Source organism: Quercus suber, unplaced genomic scaffold, assembly GCF_002906115.3.
Source record: "Quercus suber isolate HL8 unplaced genomic scaffold, Cork oak 2.0 scaffold_278, whole genome shotgun sequence".
Taxonomy (NCBI): Eukaryota; Viridiplantae; Streptophyta; class Magnoliopsida; order Fagales; family Fagaceae; genus Quercus; species Quercus suber.
Window position 1 is genome coordinate 525,553 of NW_027069734.1, and position 23,012 is coordinate 548,564.

Genomic DNA, 23,012 nt, shown 5'->3' on the forward strand with positions numbered 1-23,012 from the left:
CTTCTCTTTCCTCTTTCTTTATATTATTTTATTATTTAATTATATTATTTTAATGTGTTGGATGTTAAAATAAAAACTAAAATATTAGATGTAGTGTAAAATAAGATGGTACAAATCCAAACATGTATGCTCAAGTGAGTAAAGTCTCTTTCTCCAAAAAAAAAAAAAAAAAAGTGAGTAAAGTAAGCTCGCTAGGTCCATGGAATTTTCCTTATCCATGGTGGAAGATACATAAAAGATAGTTTATAATTTTTCAAATTTAAAAAAGAAGAAAGGATGATTTTTCTTTCTAGAGTATGCATAAGTAAACTTGACATTTGTACTCCTATAATTTATTAAATAAAAATTCAGATAAGAATACATTAAGAATTTGACACAAATATTTTCTCTACCTCTCACTTCTTTCGTTCTCTTTCTCTAACCAAAAACTTCAAATGGAAAACAACTCGTTTGTCTCTTTTTCACAAGTAATTTTTAGGTACTTTCAAAGTATGAAGAATAATGCTCTCTCCTCTCACAGTTATAGTGGAGTCCGCTTATTAAATTTATGGTGAAGTCCACCATAAATATAAAAAGAAGGACCACTATTTCACTATACTCCAAGACTATATAAGAATTTTCTTTTTTTCACATCTTTCCTCGACCTTCCTTACCTCTGCATTGGCTAGTATGAGAGTTAGGTGTCCTGTCAGTATCATTGTCTAGCAATTGAGTCTTGAAGTAGTAGTGACTTTATCTATATATATATATATATATATATTATTAAAGTAGTGAGTATAGTGACTTTGATTACTCTCGACTAGGGCAGAAAAAGCTGTTTGACAACCATAGTCATATGACAAAATAATTACATCACAGATAAATTAATCCATAATTGTCGGTAGTTGTGTTTCCGCTGGGGTCTTGTTCAAGTTGTTTTATTTAGCGACTTACAAGTCCTACATTCTAACTTTTTTTCTTTCATCATCCAGAATTGTCAGTAGCTGTGTGTCCACTGGGGTCTTAGTCAAGTTGTTTTATTTAACGACTTACAAGTCCTTGCTTTCTAACTTTTTTTTTTGGTCTTGGTCAGGTTGTTTTATTTAACGACTCACAAGTCCTGCTTTCTAACCTTTTTTTTTTAATGAAAATTAAAAAAAAAAAGTTAGAAAGCAGGACTTGTAAGTTTTACCAGCTTGTGGCAGTTACCTGTGAAGCAGTTGTGACGTATTTCAATAAATACATTAATAAGACTCCTTGTTATAATTTTGAACAAACAGGGTGGGCTTGGGTGAGACGCTGTATGGAAGATAATGTGAAATTGTGTTATAACATGTTTAGAATGAAAAATGAGGTGTTTAGTAATTTGAGTCAAGTTTTACAACGTGACTATGGACTTCAACATTCAAGGAATATAAGGTTAGAAGAGTCAGTGGCAATGTGTTTACTGATACTTGGTCATGGAACATGTAACCGAGTGGTTCAAGAAATATTTTAACATTCGGGTGAAACCATAAGTAGACATTTTGAGAAGATGATCACTCTGTTGGGTGCTCGCTTTGCAGCTGCATATGTAAAGCCTTCGGATCCCACTTTTAGTGAAGTTCTAACAAAAATACAAGACCATCCAATTTATTGGCCACATTTCAAAGTATGTGTACTATTGTATATTTGAATAAGTGTTATTGTCTATAAGATAATACAATGCATGTGGAACTGAAAACTATTAATGTTTTTATTAGGATTGCATCAGTGCGATTGATGGCACACATGAGACAGTGGTTGTACCTACTGAGAAGTCCATTCCATACTATGGAAGAAAGGGATATCCAACCCAAAATGTGATGGCTGCATGTGACTTTGATATGTTATTCACATTTGTTTTGCCTGGATGGGAAGGTGCAGCACACGACACTCACATTTTTCTTGATACTATTCATAAACAAAGTAACAACTTTCCACACCCACCACCAGGTTTGTAATTGGTTAATCAATTATTCATTATAAGAAATATTATGTAGTTGATTCTGGATACCCAATGGTGAAAGGCTATGTGGCACCATACAAGGGGATATCATATCATCTTCAAGACTTTCGAAGGAGAGGTGGAAGCCCTAGAACTAGACATGAAAAATTTAATCATGCTCACTCATCTCTTCGATGTGTGATTGAGCGCACTTTTGGTGTGTGGAAGAATAAATGGAGAATTATTAGAAACATGCCATCTTTTCCATTCCATATCCAAATACTTATTGTATCTGCTACTATGGCTCTTCATAATTTTGTTAGACTAAATGATAGGGATGATAGGGGCTTCATAAACGCCAATCGAGATTCAATTTCTAGAAGAGAACATAATAGTGAAGCAGGTAGCAGTTTTGAGCAGAACTCAGGATCTTTAACAGACCCTGCGATGGTGGTTCTTCGTGATTCCATTGCTAATTCCATTTGGGGGGATAATAATTAGTAGTTGTCTTTTTTATTTATTTATAATATCATGAAATACAATTTAAACTTGGGTTATTGGTATGTATTTTATTATCTTTTTTACATTTTTGTGTTGTACAATTTAAAATTGGGTTATTGATATGTATTTTATATCTTTTTACATTTTTATGTAGTACAATTTAAATTTGGATTATTGGTGTATATTTTATCATCTTTTTACATTTTCATTTTGTACGTTATGATGATGAAAATTATTTAGATTTAATTAATATTAATAAGAAGTCATTAATGGTAATAACAAATAATTATGACACTAAAAAAGAAAAATTCCCCAAACATTATTAAATAATACCAATAATATATTTATTATTTTTATTATTATTATTATTATTTAAGTATATGACGTAGTTGATTTTTAATTAAGTATGAAATGAACTCACATTAAAAAAAAAAAAAAAAGTATGAAATAAACTCCCTTATAATACATTGTCCTTTTTGGTAATTTACCATTCAAACAGCCACTTTTATAAGTGCTAGCCAAACACTCAGCTTTTTCAAAAAGCACTTTTTAACAGTTTTACCAAACACTCAGCTTTTTGAAACTCAACTTTTTCATTATGCACTTTTTGAAAACTCAACTTTTTCATTATGCACTTTTACAAAAAGCTGAACCAAACTCACCCTTATTTAAAGCCTCATTTTTTCTCTTTCCCGTTACGACAAGAATTAATAAACAAATGGGCCAAAATGGGTAACTAGCAATAATTTTCCAACTATATAGTTAGTAGTCAATGTTTGCAAAACTATTTTTTTTACTAGTATCTCGAGTTTAAGAGACTCTATTTTGGCATATAAATCGAGTCTCAGAGACTTGATTTTTATGGTCTAATCAATGTGGCATCTTTTTTCACGTGGCGCCCACATGGAAATTGAGTCTCTAAAACTCGATTTATAAGGCCAGACCATAAAAAAGAACAACCAACAGTACCAACAAAAGAACAACCAACAGCTCCAATAAAAGAACAACAGCACCAACAAAACAAAGAAATCAGAGCCAAAAAAAAAAAAAAAAGAAGAGAAAGATGCCGAAGAAGAAAAAAAAAGAAAGAAGCTGAAGAAAACAGCACCTGCACTAGATCGGATCGAGACCTAGGCCGCGACGGTGCACCCAGGCCGCTCGTGAGCCCAGGCCATGTGGAAAAAAATGCCACATAAGACTTGATTAGACCATGAAAATCGAGTCTCTGAGACTCAATTTATATGCAAAAATCGAGTCTCTTAGACTCGAGATGCTAGTAAAAAATATAGTTTGCAAACATTGACTGCTAACTATATAGTTGGAAAATTATTGCTAGTTACCCATTTTGGCCCAAACTTTCCTCGGGAGAATGGGCAAACTAAGCGTGTAATGGGCAAGTATGTAGTAAGTTAGGCAACATTTGAAAGAATAATGGAAAGTAGCATCTCGAGTTTCTAAAACTCGAGTCTCAAAGACTCGCTTTGCAAGTGTTGCTTTGGTGAAGATGCCACAGAGATCTCGAGTTTTAGAAACTCGAGTTCCTACCGTGGCGTTTTCCTACAAAAAAATTTTTAAAGTCTGATCAGGGAGCGCTATAGTGGTATTTTTAAGCCCTATAGTGACGTTTTAAAGCCCTATAGCGGCGTTTTCTTGCAAAATTTTTTATAGTGTATCAGGGAGCCTTATAGTGGCATTTTTAAGCCCTACAATGACGTTTTAAAGCCCTATAGCGGCGTTTTTTTACAATTTATGGAACTCGAGTCTTTAAAACTCAATTTTTTCATGAATTTTTTTCCACATTAGGCCCCATTCACTTACAAATCTAGACTTAAAAACTCGAGTTTTATCTTAAAACTCGAATTTTAAACACTTGAGATATTACTTTTCAACGTTCTTTTTCACTATGACAACTAACTAAATTTTTTAATATTTATTGTTATTTAAAAAAAAAAATTCACCTTCCTCTAATACACGTCACAGAAACCCAGAGCCACCTCCGAGCTAACGTGTCAACCCCCTTCACCTTCACAAGCCACCACCGTCACCATCACCATAGCTTCTTCATTACCAAACCAACTGGACTCTTTTAAAGTTTCAATCACATCACACAAAACAAACAAGCAAACAAACAATGCATCGCTTCAAACCCTGCCTTCGGTTCGCCAAATCCTCTGCGTACCGTTACTTCTCATCAAACCGTTCCTTCTCTTCTCACAACCTCGAAACCGCTGGGCCCATTACCTCGAAGCTCGATTCACGGTCCGTGGTCCGGTTCCGAGGCCCAGACACTGTAAAGTTCCTGCAAGGCTTATTGACCAACGATGTACGGAAATTCAGTGAACCCATGGTTGAGAATGAGAGAACCTCCACCTTGCCCACACCGAATTTGCCAACTGTCTCTGCTCCTCCTATGTACGCCGCGTTCTTGACCCCTCAGGGAAAGTTCCTCTACGACCTCTTCCTTTACAAGCCGCCTAAGCTCGACGCCAAGCTCGACAAGTCCGGGTCCGGACCTGGGTCAGACCCGGACCATTCGTTTGAACTGTTCGCGGATGTGGATGCTACTGTTTTGGATGAGCTCTTGGAGACCTTCAAAAAGTGAGTTTGGGATTTTTCTGAACTGGGTTTTGGTTTGCTGGTTTATTAAATGCTCTTTTTGTTTTTTTGGGGGTGAATTTTAATAAAGTAAGCTTTGTGAATATTTATCTGTTTTGGCTTAAACATATATTTAGTTGAGAATTTGTTCCGTGAAGACAACAATGTTCATGTTGTATTCAACATGTTGGCTTGTGTTTTTATTTTTTGGCTGGATTTGTTATTGGTTTGCACATTTAGGTTTTGAACTAAACTTATTCGGATTTCTTTGGAAAAATTTAGTTAGTGACAAATTGGCAATACGGTTTCTTTTGTAGGTAATTAAGTATAACAAGTTGTATACCAGTATAATCTGATTTTGTTAGCGCACCATTTATGTTAACTTTGCAATTGAATAGTCACTATATGTAAATTATGAAGCATGTCATGTCCCACCATGCACTAGTTCATTTGGATTCTCCTCGGTTGAAATATGCGAAGTTATTGTTTAGCTGTGGAAAATAACAAGCTGAGATGAGAATTGAGATTGTAAAGTTAAGTTTTTGGAGATTAAGATTTATTGCGTTCAAATATTTGTTCCTGGCCAATTGTGACAATGTATTATACCTCAAACCAATTGTTTTTGTTATTAGGAAATGATGAATTTAATCAAAGTTTCTTTGAAGATGCATGATCAATCATGAACCAAGACTTTTTTTTGTGTGCAGTTCCTGTCTTAAATATGCTTACATGTGACTGGCTGCAAGAAGTAATCAGTTCCATCTTTGTGTGTGATGCTATACCTCTTTAATCTAAGCTTGTGAAGAATATGATCTGAACCATTACCAAGGCTAGCCTAAGTGTATATGATTTGAACCATTTGTTTTACCTCTTCATGTTCTTTTATTCACTTTGTATTAACCTTTCTTGGAATTGCCAAGCCTGCAAGATTCTTTTGAGGGAGCAGATGTGTGCTTTCTGTATGGCAATATTAGCTTTTAAATTTAGGAAACTTCCATTTATTTATTTTAAATTTTGTGATGGCAGATACCGAGTAAGGTCTAAGGTTGAGATTGAGAATGTGGCAAAAGACTTCTCTTGCTGGCAGAGGTATGGTGGGAACCTTCCTGAAAAGTCCTCATCTACAGAAGAACCAGAGGCTGCCAGTGTTGGCTGGGGTGCTGGTGTTGATCGTTCAGGCGAGTCAGCTTCACGTGGAAATAATCTTGGATGGCAATGGTTTAATGATCCCAGATTGGATTCTCTAGGTTTCAGGGGAATCTTTCCATCAGATATAATACGTGAGTTTTATAAGCTTATGCTAGATCTCTATAAGTTTACAGCATCACAATGTTTTCAGAGGCTTATGGTTACATTATGGATAATTGAGAGATCCACTTAAGCCGCAAATATTTTTCCCTTTTTGTGCCTGTTGCAGCGCCTTTGATTGAGGCTGACAAAGAAACAGATGAACAGAATTACCTGCTTTGGAGATTACAGAAGGGGGTTGCAGAAGGCTCAGCTGAGATTCCAAAAGGTAGACTTTTAGTTCCCCCTTGATTGTATGCTTGAACTTTTTTCCATATTTTTCTGAATGTGATGCAGGGAGCACCAAAATATTTTTATTTAATTTTAGAAATTATTATTTTTTTACTATTGGTACATTGGATTTTATTTTAGGTCTTATTAACTAAGGTTATTAGTAATTTGTTTAATTTCATAGAGTATATTTTCATGATTCAATAATTGCGTTTTGACCCAAGTCAATGAAGATTAGAATTTAGTCTTAGTAGTCTATATAAGCAAGCAACTGTACTTTGATGGAGACAAGTTTGCTTGAGTAATAAAATTTTATTGGAACTTTTCCCATTCTGTGGTGCAGATTCCAGGCAACCTTAATTGCTAATTTGTAGGTTTTTTTATTTTATTATTATTATTATTATGTTTTTTTTATCCTGCTTGGTGTTGACTCCAAGCAATCCTAGGTGCTTAGTCCTAGGTTTATTTTTATTTTTATTTTTCTATTCTTGCTCAACCCCCTTTAAGAATTTTTGTAGCATTTGTTTTGGTGTCAGAGCTCATTGTTGTTCTACATTAGCATGTAATATAGATTGAGGTTTTCAAGCTAACTGATTGTAATATTCTTGTTTTACCACCCAACACCCCCCTCCCCTCCAAATTTTTTGTGGCAAAGAAATTGTCTGCATTTTGTAACTTGTGAGTTGTGACCTTGTTATTCCCTATGTTGTTCTCCTTTCATTTATGATGATAATTTTATCTTTATGTATAAAATGTATGTTGAAATGTTATTATGAGGTTATTTTTGTAGTTTTAAAAAAAGAAAAATCATGGAATTGTTATTATCATGTTTAGGTGAGGCAATGCCTCTTGAATACAATCTTGCTGGTCTGAATGCAATAAGCTTTGACAAAGGGTGCTACATGGGCCAAGAGCTTGTAGCTCGTACACATCATCGAGGTGTCATTCGCAAGCGCTTGCTTCCTTTAAGGTTTCTTAACGATAGTGGAGAAGGTAATCTTTCCTTCCTCTGAATTTCTCCCCTCCTTCTCTTTCCTTTTGTCTTGGCATATCCCAAGCATTTTCATTTCTGCTTCTCAGAAGTGGAGCAAAAGGTTGCTCCTGGCTCAGAAGTGATAGATACTGCCTCCCACAAGAAGGCTGGTACTGTGAGGGCTGCACTTGGGTGTCGTGGGCTTGGTCTTTTGCGGTTGGAGGAAGCCTTCAAAGGATCAGGTGCATTGACCATACAAGGACAGGAGAATGTGAAGGTTGAGGCTGTTAGACCAGATTGGTGGCCTGCTGAATGGTTTCAAGAGCATCAACAGCATAGTGCAGTTGCTTAGGCTTGCTTATTCAGAGAAAAAGTATAGCACTTCTGGTCTTGATCAATGCTAATGGTTAAAACTTTATACTACTTTACATTTTTCTTTTTATGAGAAATAAAATGAGGCCGTTTTTTATTCTTTTATTACAAAGAAGAAAACTGTTGCAGTAATGCTGATTTAAACATTAATATAACAAATAGCACTGCAAGTGTAGAGAAGGGCAGTGGAAAAAATATTGCTTGTAGAAAACGTGAAGAAAATGAATGCAAAGTCAATCCTTCGTTTTCTGAATGTCTACACCTTTTCTGTCCAGGTTTTCTCCTCATGATCCTGCGCATTATGTTCCATTTGATTTTACTAATTAGGAATGTATGAGGTTTTGTCAAGTAGAAAATTTTGTTAAAGTAAAATTCTTTTGCTACATTATTATGTTGTGATGGTTTGCTTTTCAAAATTTATCTATTAAAATTATTAAGAAAATTTGTTTTTAATGAGACTCTATTATTCCCTTCAACAAAACAAAAACAAAAACAAAGAAACTCAAAATTTACAATAAATTCAATATAATATTCCACCACTAAAACTTTCAAGAAAATTTCCAAGAATATCATCAGCATACTTCTAGTCAACAGATTAAAACAACCAAACACGTAGACGACAGATTTCTTTAACTTGCAAAATACGAAAACAGACTAAGAAAATAATCCTTCAATCCCTGCTTTCTGCCAAAAAGAGGAATAGTGGCTTTAGAAGATAGTAAACGTTGATGTTAGAGTTACTTGTTTTGATGTAACGTTGGATCTGGAAAAAAGTTTCTAGAAAGAATTTGTTGCGGTAACCTTTTTATTAAAATTGCAACACGAAGTACTTTCTTGCTCAACCTATTTTAGCATATACAGACATATAGGAACACCCTCATCAAGTGAGGGGTCATCTGACCTCCAACATAAGCTGTCTCCATCTTAGAAATTAAAGAATAAATTTGTTTTATAATTTAACCAAACATAATAATAAACACAAAAGAAGAAGAGGGTAAATTTTAAGCAATTTAAAGTAGCATAATTTCATCGATGCGCCTTGTAATTAGTTGGTACTTCTTGATGTTTCTAACCTACTTTCCTAGTGTTCAAATATCTCCTCCCTCCTGTTGTAACCATCGAGTTATCTCCAAAAAAATAAAAGGTAGCGTTATTTCTTGATAAAGACCATGCACCTAAAGAAGTATCAAGAATTCTGGTCAACCACTACATACATAAAGAAAAATTTAATAAATCTTTACTATTAATCAAATCTTTTGAAGTTACATAGCAGGTTGAAGACTGCTGTTATTAGCAGATTAAAGTAAATTGTACAGAAACAGTTTTGCAGTTGGCACCGCAGTTACTGTCTAGTGGTTGCAAATGCATCTCTTCATTGTATCAGAAGCTATATTCAGAAATGGAATGAATGATCAGAGGTTCTTCATATTCATCCTTGCAGTTGTTGCTTTTCATAAAGCTAGGAATAAATTATTACAAGTAATCACAGGGGAATCTTCCTCACCTCCACCGATTTGTAGAAACATAAATCCTTTGACATTCCCAGCAAGCCTTAGTTTCCTTCAAATGGGAGCACATATAACAATAAATAGGACCAGCTTCAACAGTAGTGTGCATATTAATGAGTCACCATCATTAGATCATCATCATCAGCAATTCCCAAGATATAGACACAAAAGTAGGCCATCAAGAACTGTTCCTAGAACTGCTTAGCTCCTGAATTATGTCCTCCATGTTTGGCCTGTTGGTGGGAAGCTCGTTGGTGCACATCAGTGCAATTTTTGCCAGCATAGTTGCCTCAGATTCAGAGAATTTCCCCTCCAGATTTTTGTCGATGAAATCTTGAAATTTACAAGATTCAGCAGCCGTTCGCATTGAGTTGGAGAGTAATAGCTTCCCGGAAAGAACTTGGAATACGATTACTCCAAATGCAAATATGTCGCTTTTCTCTGTGAAACGACCAGTGGTAATGTACTCAGGAGCTAGGTATCCCATCGCAGCACTGGTTTTAAGAGCTGAGAAGACAATGTCATCTGCAAGAAGCTTAGGAAGGCCAGAATCCGAAATCAATGGGTTGAACTGTTGGTCAATGAGAATCTTCTCGACAGAGATGTTTTGGTGAATTATCGCAGGCTTGTTTTCTTCAGTGCTATGTAAGTACCCAATACCTGGTTGGAGCATAACCAATATCTAAGTAAGCAAACTGCGTATTTTAAGGTTTTCTAAACATGTATGGTTCATTTGATTTTCCTAAAGTAAACTTATAACTCAAGTTTCAAGGGTGAGAACAAAAAATGAATACGTGGACGGTGGACAGAAACCCTCTTGAAAAAAACTTAATAACACAGCATTATTGCAAAAGACTCGAAGAAAATGAAACTAAATAAATTAATGTGATCAACAGAAGTTACTGACCTTTTGCAATGCCACTGATGACAGAAATCCTCGTGGGCCAGTCAAGAACTTGGTTGCTTCCATCTTCTAAATCAAGATATCGAGACAGGTTCCCATTTGGAGCAAAATCATATATGAGAAAACATTCACCCCTGCTCCTTGAGCAACAAAAACCTCTCAGTCTAACAAGGTTTTCATGTCTCAGGGAGGTTAACAAATTCAACCCCTTCACAAACTCAGCTTCCTCAGACTTACAGCTGGTCACATTAATGCTCCTAATAGCTATAAGAGAACCATCTCTTAGAATTCCTTTGTACACAGCCGAGAATTTGCTCCTTCCCAATAAATTTGCCTCAGAAAAGTACTGGGTTGCAGACTCAACCTCTTCCATGTTGAACCTTAAGTAGTTTAAAAAATGCTGAGGAGATCCAATGCCGTTCCCATCATCAGCAAAAGGGTCCCATCCATTGGAGTATTCAAGACTAACAAGTGGAGAGAGATTTTTCCTATACAACTCCTTAGCCTGATCAGTGCTAAGTCGACCATCAGAAGAATCAGCTGTAGTCCCAATCTTTTGTTTCCGCCGGCGATACCGAATAATGGTCACAAATACAGCCCCTGTCAATGTGACCGTAACTGTAATAACCACTGCAACAACTGCAGCTAGTGGGAATCTTGTTGACTTTGAGCAATGGGTTTGATTGCAATGAGCATGGAAAATTGCAGGCTTAGGGTTCTCCTTTGAGGCAGTTTTATTTATGTTTGGCCCAGCAGGTTCAGATGGATCAACATTTACTACACCATTATCAAATGCAGTGCACTTTCGCAATGTAGAAAACCCAAATCCACATAAACCTCGATTGTTCGCACACTGGAACCCTTCATTTAATCTCCTGAAAGCTTCAATTTCATTTATAAAAAATTTTTCAGTATTGATCAATGCATAACCACAATAATAAAAAAGAAAGTGTCAGGAGGAGAATTTTTGTGGAATAATCAAGGATGTAAGAAATAGACATACCAGAAGGGACAACCCCAGAGAGAGAATTGTTTCGGACATCTAGAAAATTCAACTGTGGAATACTGGCCAGTCCAGCTGGAATTCTTTCAGAGAAGCCATTAAAGCTCAAATCAAGCCATCTTAGCTTCTTCAAGTTCCCTAAGCTTGCAGGAATTGGACCCATTAGTCTATTATATTGCAAACCAAGAACGCTTAACCTCGTCAAGGACCCCATCTGTTTAGGAATATTGCCCGTCAGCTGGTTACGACTTAGCTGTAAAACTACACAAACAAAGAAAGTTTTCGAATTAAGCTGAGTTTCGAGAACAAAAGTCCGAAAAAAAACTCTATATATATTCTATTCCGGTTTTTAATGTCAACTTGGCATAACAACACTGACATTGAACCATTCAGTTTCTGAGAAAATTTGGAAAAGAAAAGTAACGATAAAAGAAGTAAATTTCAATTACATAATTTACAAGGTAAATTAAGACAACAAAAAGACGTAGCTCAAACTCTGTTCTTTTCTTTCGTGCAATTGCCTCTATTCTTTTCCTTTTGATGGTACTAATAAAAAACAAATATGAACTGAAGTGGTACAGATGCAGATATTAACAAGTGAAGTTGAAACTCTATTGTATTTAGTTATTTGGCTATGATTACCCCACTTGATCAAAGAAAGACAACTCAGATGAATGATTGAAGACAATACATCCCAAAAGCCCTGGGGAAAAAAATAGTAAATCAATGAACTTAGTTCTCCATGAGGCCTTCGATCCCAAGATTACCATAAAAGCCACATGACAGACAACTATGCATATGAGAAATATCTTTACGATTTGGGACTGGGGTAAACAAACAACTCAGAATGCCACACCAATACCACATTTACCCCCAATTAAGGAGGTTCTATCATTTTTTTGGAAACCAAACAACTTACTCCAGATTTTGAAATTTGATCCTTCTCTTCCTTCCCTCAGTTTTCTCAGCAACAAAATGTCATTCAAATATACCATTTATACTAATTCAGAGATATTAAAACCTTCAAATGCAAGCAAAATTGAAGCTCCTCTCTCAATAATAAATTCACTTATTTAGCTAGCAAACATCCATTTCTTCTAAATTACAAATCCCATATCACATAGATGAAATAGAGGGAAAACAACAACATGCAAAAAGGAAATAATGGAAAATTCACGACAGTTAGGCGCTGGCAAACTAACAGTAACACAAAGGCACCAGAAATCCAGAAAACAAGACTAGAAAATGTATAAATCTGTAAGCAAAACTGAAACTTTTATATAAATCCATAGAACCAAGCAACCTCTAACCTTGAAGACTATCTATTTTCCCTATCTCATTGGGTATAGCACCAGATAGATTGTTCACGTTGAGATAGAGATCAGTCAGCTCAGAAAGATTGGAAATCTCTCTGGGAATCTCTCCGGACAAATTGTTGAAGTGCAGGTACAACCCTGTCAAGCATTTCAGCTCAGCCACAGCTCCTGAGACCTTGCCGGAGAGACCCTTTCCCTGCAAAGAAATGTTGGCCACTTTGCGATGCTCGTTGCATGCTACGCCCATAAATGAACCACTACATGGATCACCCTCACTCGCCCACGACTGCAACAACTTGTTCTCTGGGTCTAGCGAGGACTTCAACTCCATGAGAGCTTTCAGCTCAACATTTCCACGAACAGGTCGTGGAGCAGAAAATGTGAGCAAAAGAAGCACAGAAATGAGAAAGTGAAGAAAACCCATTTCAGCTTTAGCCTCAAAGCTCTTATCTTTTCCCTGGACCTATACTGAAAACCCCATTTTTGTTTCTGGGTCTCACACAGTACCGCAATTCTGATACTCTTCTCTTCCAAGAAAGTCTTCTGTATGACTGACGGTCTTTTTCTCTTTCTACCTAAATTCTCTGCATAGAATCTTTTTGTAGTTTTGCTGCGAAGTAAAAGGAAGAAATAGTACGTAACTTTTTTCAAAGAGAGAGTGGAATTTATTACACCAGCTTTATGCGATTGGTCTACAGACAGGTTCACATTTGGATTTGGGATTAGATAACGTCAGCGTGACAGCTGGCTGTAATTGCTGAGACTGTTGGACGCATTTTCAATTGTCAATATATCGTATATTTAAAGTAAGGTCGACGGTCACGATGATGACGATGATGATGAATGTGGTGCACAAAGCATGCTACTTGATAATGGACTAGCTGTTTTGCTTTAAGTTTGATTGATTTTCAGTTAGTGCGGTGCTGCAGAAATGGGCTCCAAAGCCCCCAATATGACAATGTTTGAGACAAGTTTATTCACATGTGTTTGTAAACAGAGAGGGAGAGTGGATAGCAGTCACGATCTGTAGCAACGGAAAATTGAAACCAATCCCAATCGGATTAGGACGTAGCTTGCGGTTGTCTTCCAGTACAAATTGGGAGCATTGGTCAAGAGTCAAGACTCCAAGCTTGAAGTATTCTCGGCAGAACTACATATTTTTGACTTTGTAGGTGTCAAAATTTCTAGTAGTTTTATAAAATTTTGCATTGATGGCTGCTGTATAAAAAGAGCAAGTGTATTTTTATTTATTTTTAATTTTTTGGATAAGCAAATATAAATATATCAATTAATTATATTCAAATAACCACCATTCTTTATGGAGCATATCGGAAATGTGTTAACTAGAAAGCTTAGTATGATTATTATGAGATGTTCCGATAAAAGAAGCTACGCATGATTATTTAATAAAACATTATGTTTTGTTGAAAACAAATAAAGAGAGAGTAATTACCAAGAATCTTAGAGAGAAATTCCTTCACTTGTTGTAAGAATAAAAGAGAGAGACGGAGAATAATTGTTTGGTACAACGGCAAAGTCTTAAGCCTAATAATATAGAATAATGTAATTTTATGAAATTTCCAAGCAACTGAAGTATGAAACATTGAGATTATTCTTTCCAAAAGGGAGTTTCCCCACAACATCTAAGGGGATTTTTTTGGGGTAAGAAAAACGTGTGCATGGTATTGAAAATTGAACTCAAAGCTCTAGTTAAAAACAAAGTACCACTAAATCAGTTTCCATAATATTGGGCAGGTTTGGCATTAAGATTCAAACTACAACATAATACGGGAGTCATCTTGGACTTGGGAGGTAGTCTACTTTGAATAACCTTATCTCAAGAATTTTCAATGCTACTAATACGTACAAATCTCAAAATCTGAAGTTCGTTATGCAAACAATTATTGACAGATTGTCGTTTTACTTTTGTACTCCTTTTACCGTTGTTCTATAATATACTTCTTTACAATTTGGAATTGGAATCTAGAATGAAAATTGAAGACAGCCCGAGCAGCTAGCCTATGGTTCCTGACATTATTCTTCTCTAGTTTTTAATAGTCTAAGGTCAATTATGGCCTAAAAAATGGTCTTAAGACTCTTAAGGTCAGTTTGGTGGGAGACCTAACTTTGGCACACTCCACATGGGGAGGGAGTCGGTTGATTTATCTTCCTGTCTGTTGGAGAAGTTATAAGTAATGTGTAGTAATCTTAATGTTCCCTAACTTGTGCTTTCTTCTCTATTATTAGAAACCTCCCTCTCGTATTAATTCTTGGAGCAATGTAACCCAATATTTTCATTTGCACTCACTACATGCAAATTGCAAACCATTATTTGTCCCAGTAAATTACAGTTTATACTTTATACTTACCCTTCAGCAACCAAAAGAAAAAAAAAACACAAGAAGAAGAAGAAGAAAGTTATACTTTTCTAGTTGTGTGTACTGTGTAGTAGGAGTGTAGGACCCAAAAAACTGGCATCCTTCACATGGGATTCCCTTTTATTTTCCAATTTTAATCAACATAGCTATATATAGACTACTTTAATATTTGTCTTATCTTGGATAAAATTGAATACTATTATGTCTAAAGAAATATAAATTGTGAAAAATTTGTCAGGTGCAGTGTTTTTTACTTGTGTGCCACCTACCAGAATAATCATCCATGACGCAATGCTATTGTCATGTTATCAGTAAAATTCATGGCATGGGATGATAAAACTACATGTAACGCACCCCTATAATAAGTATGGAATTGATTAGGATCGAAGAGACATTCCAATTTCTATATTTGTATTGGGTTTGGATAGCGAGGAATTAGGAGCTAGGTACTGACCTAAAGTGCTGATTGGGAATTTGCCTTCAAAGTTTTGACACTCACTTTACCAGAAATAGTTTTTAAGTATAGATCTTGGACGTAATTTTGTTTTTGTTTTTGTTTTTTTGTTTGTTTGTTTTGTTTAGCTAATCCTCTCTAAATCTGTCCGCATTGCAAAATACTCAAGAATGCAGACAAGAGATGAGGACAGACCATTTAGCTTTATTTATAAACTAGCACAAGCGAACAATATGAACAAAAAAGCTAACATGGAACTAATTTTACAATAACTTTCTTTGTCAGTTTTCCCCACATCTATGGATAAAAGGTAAAATATTTATGTTGAAAATTTTAACTTTCTTGACAATTTTATGTGTGAGTAGTGTGATTGATTATTTGAGCAAGCTTTCTATCAGTAAAAAAATGAGTGAATAGTAAATATGTTGTATCAAACCACTTAGCTTTTAACTTTGACAAACCTAATCTCCCAACAATCCATAGCTTTCGAAAGATACAGACAGTGTTTAAAGTTTCATCATTATTTTTACTTCTCTTTTCTTTTTAAGTTAAAGGCTTAAAGTTAAAGAAAGGAAGCAATCTTTAATGCACACTTTAACTTGATTGACTTAAGGTCATTTTTTTTTACTCCCCTTGATTTGCAAGATAACCCATGAAGAAGAGGACAAAATACGAAAACAAAGAACAATTTTTACTCCTTCACATGAAACTAAATTATTTAAAAGAGAGGCAATAGGAGGAGCTGGTCCTGAAACATTACGCAAAAATAGCTTAGTGGGAACTTTTTTTAAGCCGCAACGCTCGAAGTTGATCGGCATTTTAAAAAGAACAATATAAGTAGATCCTCAATCATGTTTCACAAGAAAGCAGGTTGCCGACTTTAAATTTGAATTGGGGGGAGCCAAAGTTTTCTTGAAAATCATTTTTCAACGCTCTAAAACTTATCCAAACACTGAGCATTACCTCTCACAAAAAAAGAAAAAAAAAAGAAAAAGAAAGTAGGACTAGTGGCAAGAAAGAAGAAATAATGGCCCCCATGACTGAAAATGACGCCCATTCGATTTAACTATGATGTAACTTTACAAAATCTCGCCACCATTATCGACATGATTGAGAGATGAAAATAAGAGGCACTGTTATTCAAATCAGAGGCAAGAATAAGCTAGAATAAAAACAAAGTTGAAGGAATCAAATATTAAAACCATATCAATTTTCAAATAGTGTGACATAAAAAGACATTTCCATAAATGTATTTCAAGAAATTTGTGATTGCCCTGACTCTTAGTTGAACAATTAATCAAGTTCATATACATAAAATATTCTTATGTGTTTTTTTGGTATGCACTTTTTTTTTTTTAGAAGTCTCCATTTGAGAACGACGGGTATCTAACCTCTGTTTTCAACTATGAGAAAACACATCTCTATCTCTCTCTCTCTTTTGAAATTTGTCTATGAACTTTTATTTTTCTGCCTTTCATCGTTAACAAGGTTAGGTTAGGTATCAATAAAAAATTTCTTACCCATTAGATCATATCCATTTAGTATTTTTTTTCTCTCTCTAACAAACGCTTCATTCTTCTTTCTCTTCGATCTTTTTAATAAACTTTTTTTATAAAGTAACAAAAGCAAAGGATTGCACTCCATCTCCTTCTTGGGAACACAAGACAGTTTCAAGGAAGGAGGAGATGGGTGGCATTCCTCTAAAGGTTCTAATATTACAACTACAAGCACATGCCCAAACGTGGGCTGTGGGCAACTGAGTGGGCTAAGACCCTTGCTTGCCTAAGAACCTGTGAGGCACTCTTAAAAAGGAAAGAGTAGGGCTACAAGTTCTCTAAGTTTTCCTGCGTTGATCTTATAAATTGATATACCAACTAGAAAAAGGAAATTCAAAATTCAATTATAAGTGGTTGAAAGTTGAAACCCACCAACAACATTTATTGTCACGTCCATTTGTAATTTTCAAGTAGTAAATTTGTAGTACATTTAACATTTTCCAAAAAATAAAAATAAAATAAAAGGTGTAAAATATTACTACAATAATTCTAGTGTCACACACAAATACACACACCTTGTTATAACTGTCTTATGTGACAAATTTTGAGTAGTAAAAAGTCAATGTGATAGTGACAAATAGTCAATCACAATTTGCTATAAAGGACAGTTATAACAAAGTGTGTTTGTGACATTAGCATTATTGAAAAGATTATCTACTATAATTTGGTCGAAACTTATGCAATAAATTATGTAAAGAGTAGAAAGTTTTTAATATATATATATAGTGTTTTTATTTTTGAGAGATTTAATATATATATATATAATCTAAATATAAAATTTGATAATTATATTAATTATTAACAAACATTTATTATTAGGGTTTAAATTAGCCTTAGGCCAGGGGAGGCCACCCCCCCCCCCCAAATTCTTAAAATTCAATAATTACAATCGGAGGGTGTAATATTTGAAACCTGAAGTTTCCATTAGAAACATCAGGAAGTGTCAATCAAACTACAAGACTTTGGACATAATTGTTTGATTTTTACTACTAAAATAATATGTATTTTCTCTTTAATTATGTTTTCTTGCCATGCACCCCAATGGGCCAATACAAGTGCAAGAAATAGAGTGTCAATACAAGTCATCAGTCATGGTCTAAATAGTGGTTTATTAAACTTTATTAATTCATGAGGTCTTGATTTTGAGTTTTATAGTTGACATTTTGAGACTACCACCCCATTTGTTTTGAAGTAAAATATTTTTTAGAAAATGTTTCCCGTTTTCAGGTTTTTGTATGCATGTAAAATGTAGTCAAACTTATAAAATAATTTTGTTGATTGTAAAATCCTTTAAAAATTGGTAAAACATTTTACAAAAACACACAATGTCTTCCTCTCCCACCATCTGGTGGCTAAATCATTGGTTTTGGTAGGTTGGGCAGTTGGTGCTAATGGTTCAGTGCCAGAGCTGCTATTGTTGGTGGTCTGATGGTCGGAGACATCATTCTGATGACCAGTCCTAACAGCTTGGTAATCTGAGATGCCATTTTGATGGCGATAATCGACAATCAAACCACCATTTTGACAACCAGTGTCAACAGTCTGATCACCGGAGACATCGCTTTGGTGATGGTCACTGGTGGTCCATTCATCAAAGCAACCATTCTGGCGATCCGGTAACTGAAGACGCCGTTTTGACAACTGGTGTCAATGGTTCAATTACCAGAGACATCGTTCAAGCGACTGTCATTGGTGATCCGCTCATCGCAGCCACTGTTCCAATGGTCCAATCACGAAACCTCTGACACCAGTTGGTTTAGTGGTTGAGATATAGGTTTTGGTGATTTACTTCAAAAATTTTATATATCATACTAAGCACCTAAAAATATTTTACTTCAAAACAAACGGACTATAAATTTAAGATATTTTTACATGTAATTGCTTAGTGTGTGTAGGATGGAGGAGTATACTCATCTTTCAACGAGTTGTTATATCAAAGATCAATTCCAACCTTAATCTAAATAACAATTGGATGAACAAAGCATGAACATCCAAACGTAAGATCTGCCCACTAGCTAGAGTTCAAAAGGCCAAAAAGATTGGCTTGACTTTGGGTAGTTATAAGTTATAACCTTGATGAAAACCCTGACATCCTTTTTCCTTTCTCTTTATTGACAAATAATTATAGTCTATGCTTAGGGGCTATGTAGTAACTAAAGATCTTTGCGATCAGTCTGCAATAGGGTAGGCTTTGTCATTGCCTCAATCATGAAGCTTACTCCACTCTTCACTATAAGTGAGCATTTGGTTTGACGTAATATGCCTTTAATATGATGCACATTACAATGATATGACATTAATGTTTTTGATTTACTTTATTTTTTTTCTAACATTACCATAATTTAAAATACAAAATATATCACATCATCTTAATCTCATCACCTTCATAAACAATGTAATGTTGTATTCCTGTATTAAGATTACATTAATGTAAAATTACAATAACGTAATATTATAGTGTAATGTAATATCACAGTGAACCAAACACCCCCTAAATGCATAATGCTACCATTACCATAAGAAATCTAAGGTATAACAAAATAAATGTAAAATGCTGACATTACCATAGGAAATCTAAGGTAAAACAAAACAAGCGACCCTGTCTGTGTTATTATAATAGATTGAGAAATAAATGTAACGTACTATAATAAATGCTATGAAACTCTGTCTGTGTTATTATAATAGGTTGAGAAATAAATGCAACGTACTATAATAAATGCTATGAAGTTTCATAGCATTTATTATAGTATGATACATTTATTTCTCAACCTATTATAATAGAGAAATGATATGTCTACAACATTTTTACAACAAATTTTAAGTGGCAGGTTGTTACTAGTTGTTATTATTAGGGAAAAAAAGTAATCTTAGTGTTAATTTCAAATTTGAACCAATAACAATTAAACACCTGTGATTTGTTGTAAAATATTGTAAAATTGTTGTAGACGTAGCATCTCTCATTATAATAACACAGATAGGATATATATATATATATATATATATGGGCAAGACTTAAATACAGTACTTAGGTGCCGATCCTTAAATTCTCCTTTTAAGATTCTATTATGTGGATTTTTTCTCATGGGATGGAAGTGTATTTTTTAATTAAGTAGCCACATAACTGAATTTTAAGAGAAGAATCTAAGGAACAACACTTAAGGTATTGTATCTAAATTTTGTCATATATATATATATATATTCAAAATTTGACAAGTTAGTAAGTTGTGATTGATATAACATTACATTCATATTGCCTCATCACTTACAACATTTTTACCGTATAGTAATTATAATATATTAACTCAATGATTGTAAAAAAAAAAATTGTGAAATCTTGTGTCAATCTACGTGTAGTTTTAAATTAACCCAATGTTACTTGAACATAAATCATGAAGAATTGGGATAAAAATCAAAGATGATATTGGTATGTGTAAGGTTGAAATTCACCCTGATTAATTTTNTCCATTAGAAACATCAGGAAGTGTCAATCAAACTACAAGACTTTGGACATAATTGTTTGATTTTTACTACTAAAATAATATGTATTTTCTCTTTAATTATGTTTTCTTGCCATGCACCCCAATGGGCCAATACAAGTGCAAGAAATAGAGTGTCAATACAAGTCATCAGTCATGGTCTAAATAGTGGTTTATTAAACTTTATTAATTCATGAGGTCTTGATTTTGAGTTTTATAGTTGACATTTTGAGACTACCACCCCATTTGTTTTGAAGTAAAATATTTTTTAGAAAATGTTTCCCGTTTTCAGGTTTTTGTATGCATGTAAAATGTAGTCAAACTTATAAAATAATTTTGTTGATTGTAAAATCCTTTAAAAATTGGTAAAACATTTTACAAAAACACACAATGTCTTCCTCTCCCACCATCTGGTGGCTAAATCATTGGTTTTGGTAGGTTGGGCAGTTGGTGCTAATGGTTCAGTGCCAGAGCTGCTATTGTTGGTGGTCTGATGGTCGGAGACATCATTCTGATGACCAGTCCTAACAGCTTGGTAATCTGAGATGCCATTTTGATGGCGATAATCGACAATCAAACCACCATTTTGACAACCAGTGTCAACAGTCTGATCACCGGAGACATCGCTTTGGTGATGGTCACTGGTGGTCCATTCATCAAAGCAACCATTCTGGCGATCCGGTAACTGAAGACGCCGTTTTGACAACTGGTGTCAATGGTTCAATTACCAGAGACATCGTTCAAGCGACTGTCATTGGTGATCCGCTCATCGCAGCCACTGTTCCAATGGTCCAATCACGAAACCTCTGACACCAGTTGGTTTAGTGGTTGAGATATAGGTTTTGGTGATTTACTTCAAAAATTTTATATATCATACTAAGCACCTAAAAATATTTTACTTCAAAACAAACGGACTATAAATTTAAGATATTTTTACATGTAATTGCTTAGTGTGTGTAGGATGGAGGAGTATACTCATCTTTCAACGAGTTGTTATATCAAAGATCAATTCCAACCTTAATCTAAATAACAATTGGATGAACAAAGCATGAACATCCAAACGTAAGATCTGCCCACTAGCTAGAGTTCAAAAGGCCAAAAAGATTGGCTTGACTTTGGGTAGTTATAAGTTATAACCTTGATGAAAACCCTGACATCCTTTTTCCTTTCTCTTTATTGACAAATAATTATAGTCTATGCTTAGGGGCTATGTAGTAACTAAAGATCTTTGCGATCAGTCTGCAATAGGGTAGGCTTTGTCATTGCCTCAATCATGAAGCTTACTCCACTCTTCACTATAAGTGAGCATTTGGTTTGACGTAATATGCCTTTAATATGATGCACATTACAATGATATGACATTAATGTTTTTGATTTACTTTATTTTTTTTCTAACATTACCATAATTTAAAATACAAAATATATCACATCATCTTAATCTCATCACCTTCATAAACAATGTAATGTTGTATTCCTGTATTAAGATTACATTAATGTAAAATTACAATAACGTAATATTATAGTGTAATGTAATATCACAGTGAACCAAACACCCCCTAAATGCATAATGCTACCATTACCATAAGAAATCTAAGGTATAACAAAATAAATGTAAAATGCTGACATTACCATAGGAAATCTAAGGTAAAACAAAACAAGCGACCCTGTCTGTGTTATTATAATAGATTGAGAAATAAATGTAACGTACTATAATAAATGCTATGAAACTCTGTCTGTGTTATTATAATAGGTTGAGAAATAAATGCAACGTACTATAATAAATGCTATGAAGTTTCATAGCATTTATTATAGTATGATACATTTATTTCTCAACCTATTATAATAGAGAAATGATATGTCTACAACATTTTTACAACAAATTTTAAGTGGCAGGTTGTTACTAGTTGTTATTATTAGGGAAAAAAAGTAATCTTAGTGTTAATTTCAAATTTGAACCAATAACAATTAAACACCTGTGATTTGTTGTAAAATATTGTAAAATTGTTGTAGACGTAGCATCTCTCATTATAATAACACAGATAGGATTATATATATATATATATATATGGGCAAGACTTAAATACAGTACTTAGGTGCCGATCCTTAAATTCTCCTTTTAAGATTCTATTATGTGGATTTTTTCTCATGGGATGGAAGTGTATTTTTTAATTAAGTAGCCACATAACTGAATTTTAAGAGAAGAATCTAAGGAACAACACTTAAGGTATTGTATCTAAATTTTGTCATATATATATATATATATTCAAAATTTGACAAGTTAGTAAGTTGTGATTGATATAACATTACATTCATATTGCCTCATCACTTACAACATTTTTACCGTATAGTAATTATAATATATTAACTCAATGATTGTAAAAAAAAAAATTGTGAAATCTTGTGTCAATCTACGTGTAGTTTTAAATTAACCCAATGTTACTTGAACATAAATCATGAAGAATTGGGATAAAAATCAAAGATGATATTGGTATGTGTTAGGTTGAAATTCACCC

The 23,012-nt window shown here is 34.3% G+C and overlaps 3 protein-coding genes across 3 annotated transcripts; 2 read left to right on the forward strand and 1 right to left on the reverse strand.

Annotated features, from left to right (window-relative positions):
• Positions 1 to 1,513: 1,513 nt before the first annotated feature.
• On the forward strand, positions 1,514 to 2,446 carry LOC111989294 (protein ALP1-like). Its single transcript, XM_065781792.1, has 3 exons — positions 1,514 to 1,630; positions 1,722 to 1,953; positions 2,001 to 2,446. The coding sequence occupies exons 1-3, from the start codon at positions 1,514 to 1,516 to the stop codon at positions 2,444 to 2,446; spliced, it is 795 nt and encodes a 264-aa protein (XP_065637864.1).
• Positions 2,447 to 4,409: 1,963 nt separating this feature from the next.
• On the forward strand, positions 4,410 to 8,157 carry LOC111989320 (putative transferase At4g12130, mitochondrial). Its single transcript, XM_024021112.2, has 5 exons — positions 4,410 to 5,044; positions 6,068 to 6,321; positions 6,459 to 6,557; positions 7,394 to 7,552; positions 7,640 to 8,157. Exons 1-5 carry the CDS (start codon positions 4,578 to 4,580, stop codon positions 7,882 to 7,884), a joined length of 1,224 nt encoding a protein of 407 aa, XP_023876880.1. The 5' UTR covers positions 4,410 to 4,577; the 3' UTR covers positions 7,885 to 8,157.
• Positions 8,158 to 9,119: 962 nt separating this feature from the next.
• On the reverse strand, positions 9,120 to 13,290 carry LOC111989323 (somatic embryogenesis receptor kinase 5). The gene is made up of 4 exons (XM_024021116.2): positions 12,630 to 13,290; positions 11,320 to 11,580; positions 10,320 to 11,198; positions 9,120 to 10,072 (listed from the first exon to the last, which is right to left on the reverse strand). Exons 1-4 carry the CDS (start codon positions 13,057 to 13,059, stop codon positions 9,591 to 9,593), a joined length of 2,052 nt encoding a protein of 683 aa, XP_023876884.1. The 5' UTR covers positions 13,060 to 13,290; the 3' UTR covers positions 9,120 to 9,590.
• Between the last annotated feature and the right edge of the window lie 9,722 nt (positions 13,291 to 23,012).

Coding starts and splice junctions, on each gene's coding strand:
- LOC111989294 (XM_065781792.1), top strand. CDS start 1,514: ATGATCACTCTGTTGGGTGCTCGCTTTGCAGCTGCATATGTAAAGCCT. Junction 1,631..1,721: donor TTTATTGGCCACATTTCAAA/GTATGTGTACTA, acceptor TGTTTTTATTAG/GATTGCATCAGTGCGATTGA. Junction 1,954..2,000: donor CTTTCCACACCCACCACCAG/GTTTGTAATTGG, acceptor AATATTATGTAG/TTGATTCTGGATACCCAATG.
- LOC111989320 (XM_024021112.2), top strand. CDS start 4,578: ATGCATCGCTTCAAACCCTGCCTTCGGTTCGCCAAATCCTCTGCGTAC. Junction 6,558..7,393: donor CTCAGCTGAGATTCCAAAAG/GTAGACTTTTAG, acceptor TATCATGTTTAG/GTGAGGCAATGCCTCTTGAA. Junction 7,553..7,639: donor TCTTAACGATAGTGGAGAAG/GTAATCTTTCCT, acceptor TCTGCTTCTCAG/AAGTGGAGCAAAAGGTTGCT.
- LOC111989323 (XM_024021116.2), bottom strand. CDS start 13,059: ATGGGTTTTCTTCACTTTCTCATTTCTGTGCTTCTTTTGCTCACATTT. Junction 11,581..12,629: donor GAAAATAGATAGTCTTCAAG/GTTAGAGGTTGC, acceptor TTGTTTGTGTAG/TTTTACAGCTAAGTCGTAAC. Junction 10,073..10,319: donor CATCAGTGGCATTGCAAAAG/GTCAGTAACTTC, acceptor TGCTCCAACCAG/GTATTGGGTACTTACATAGC.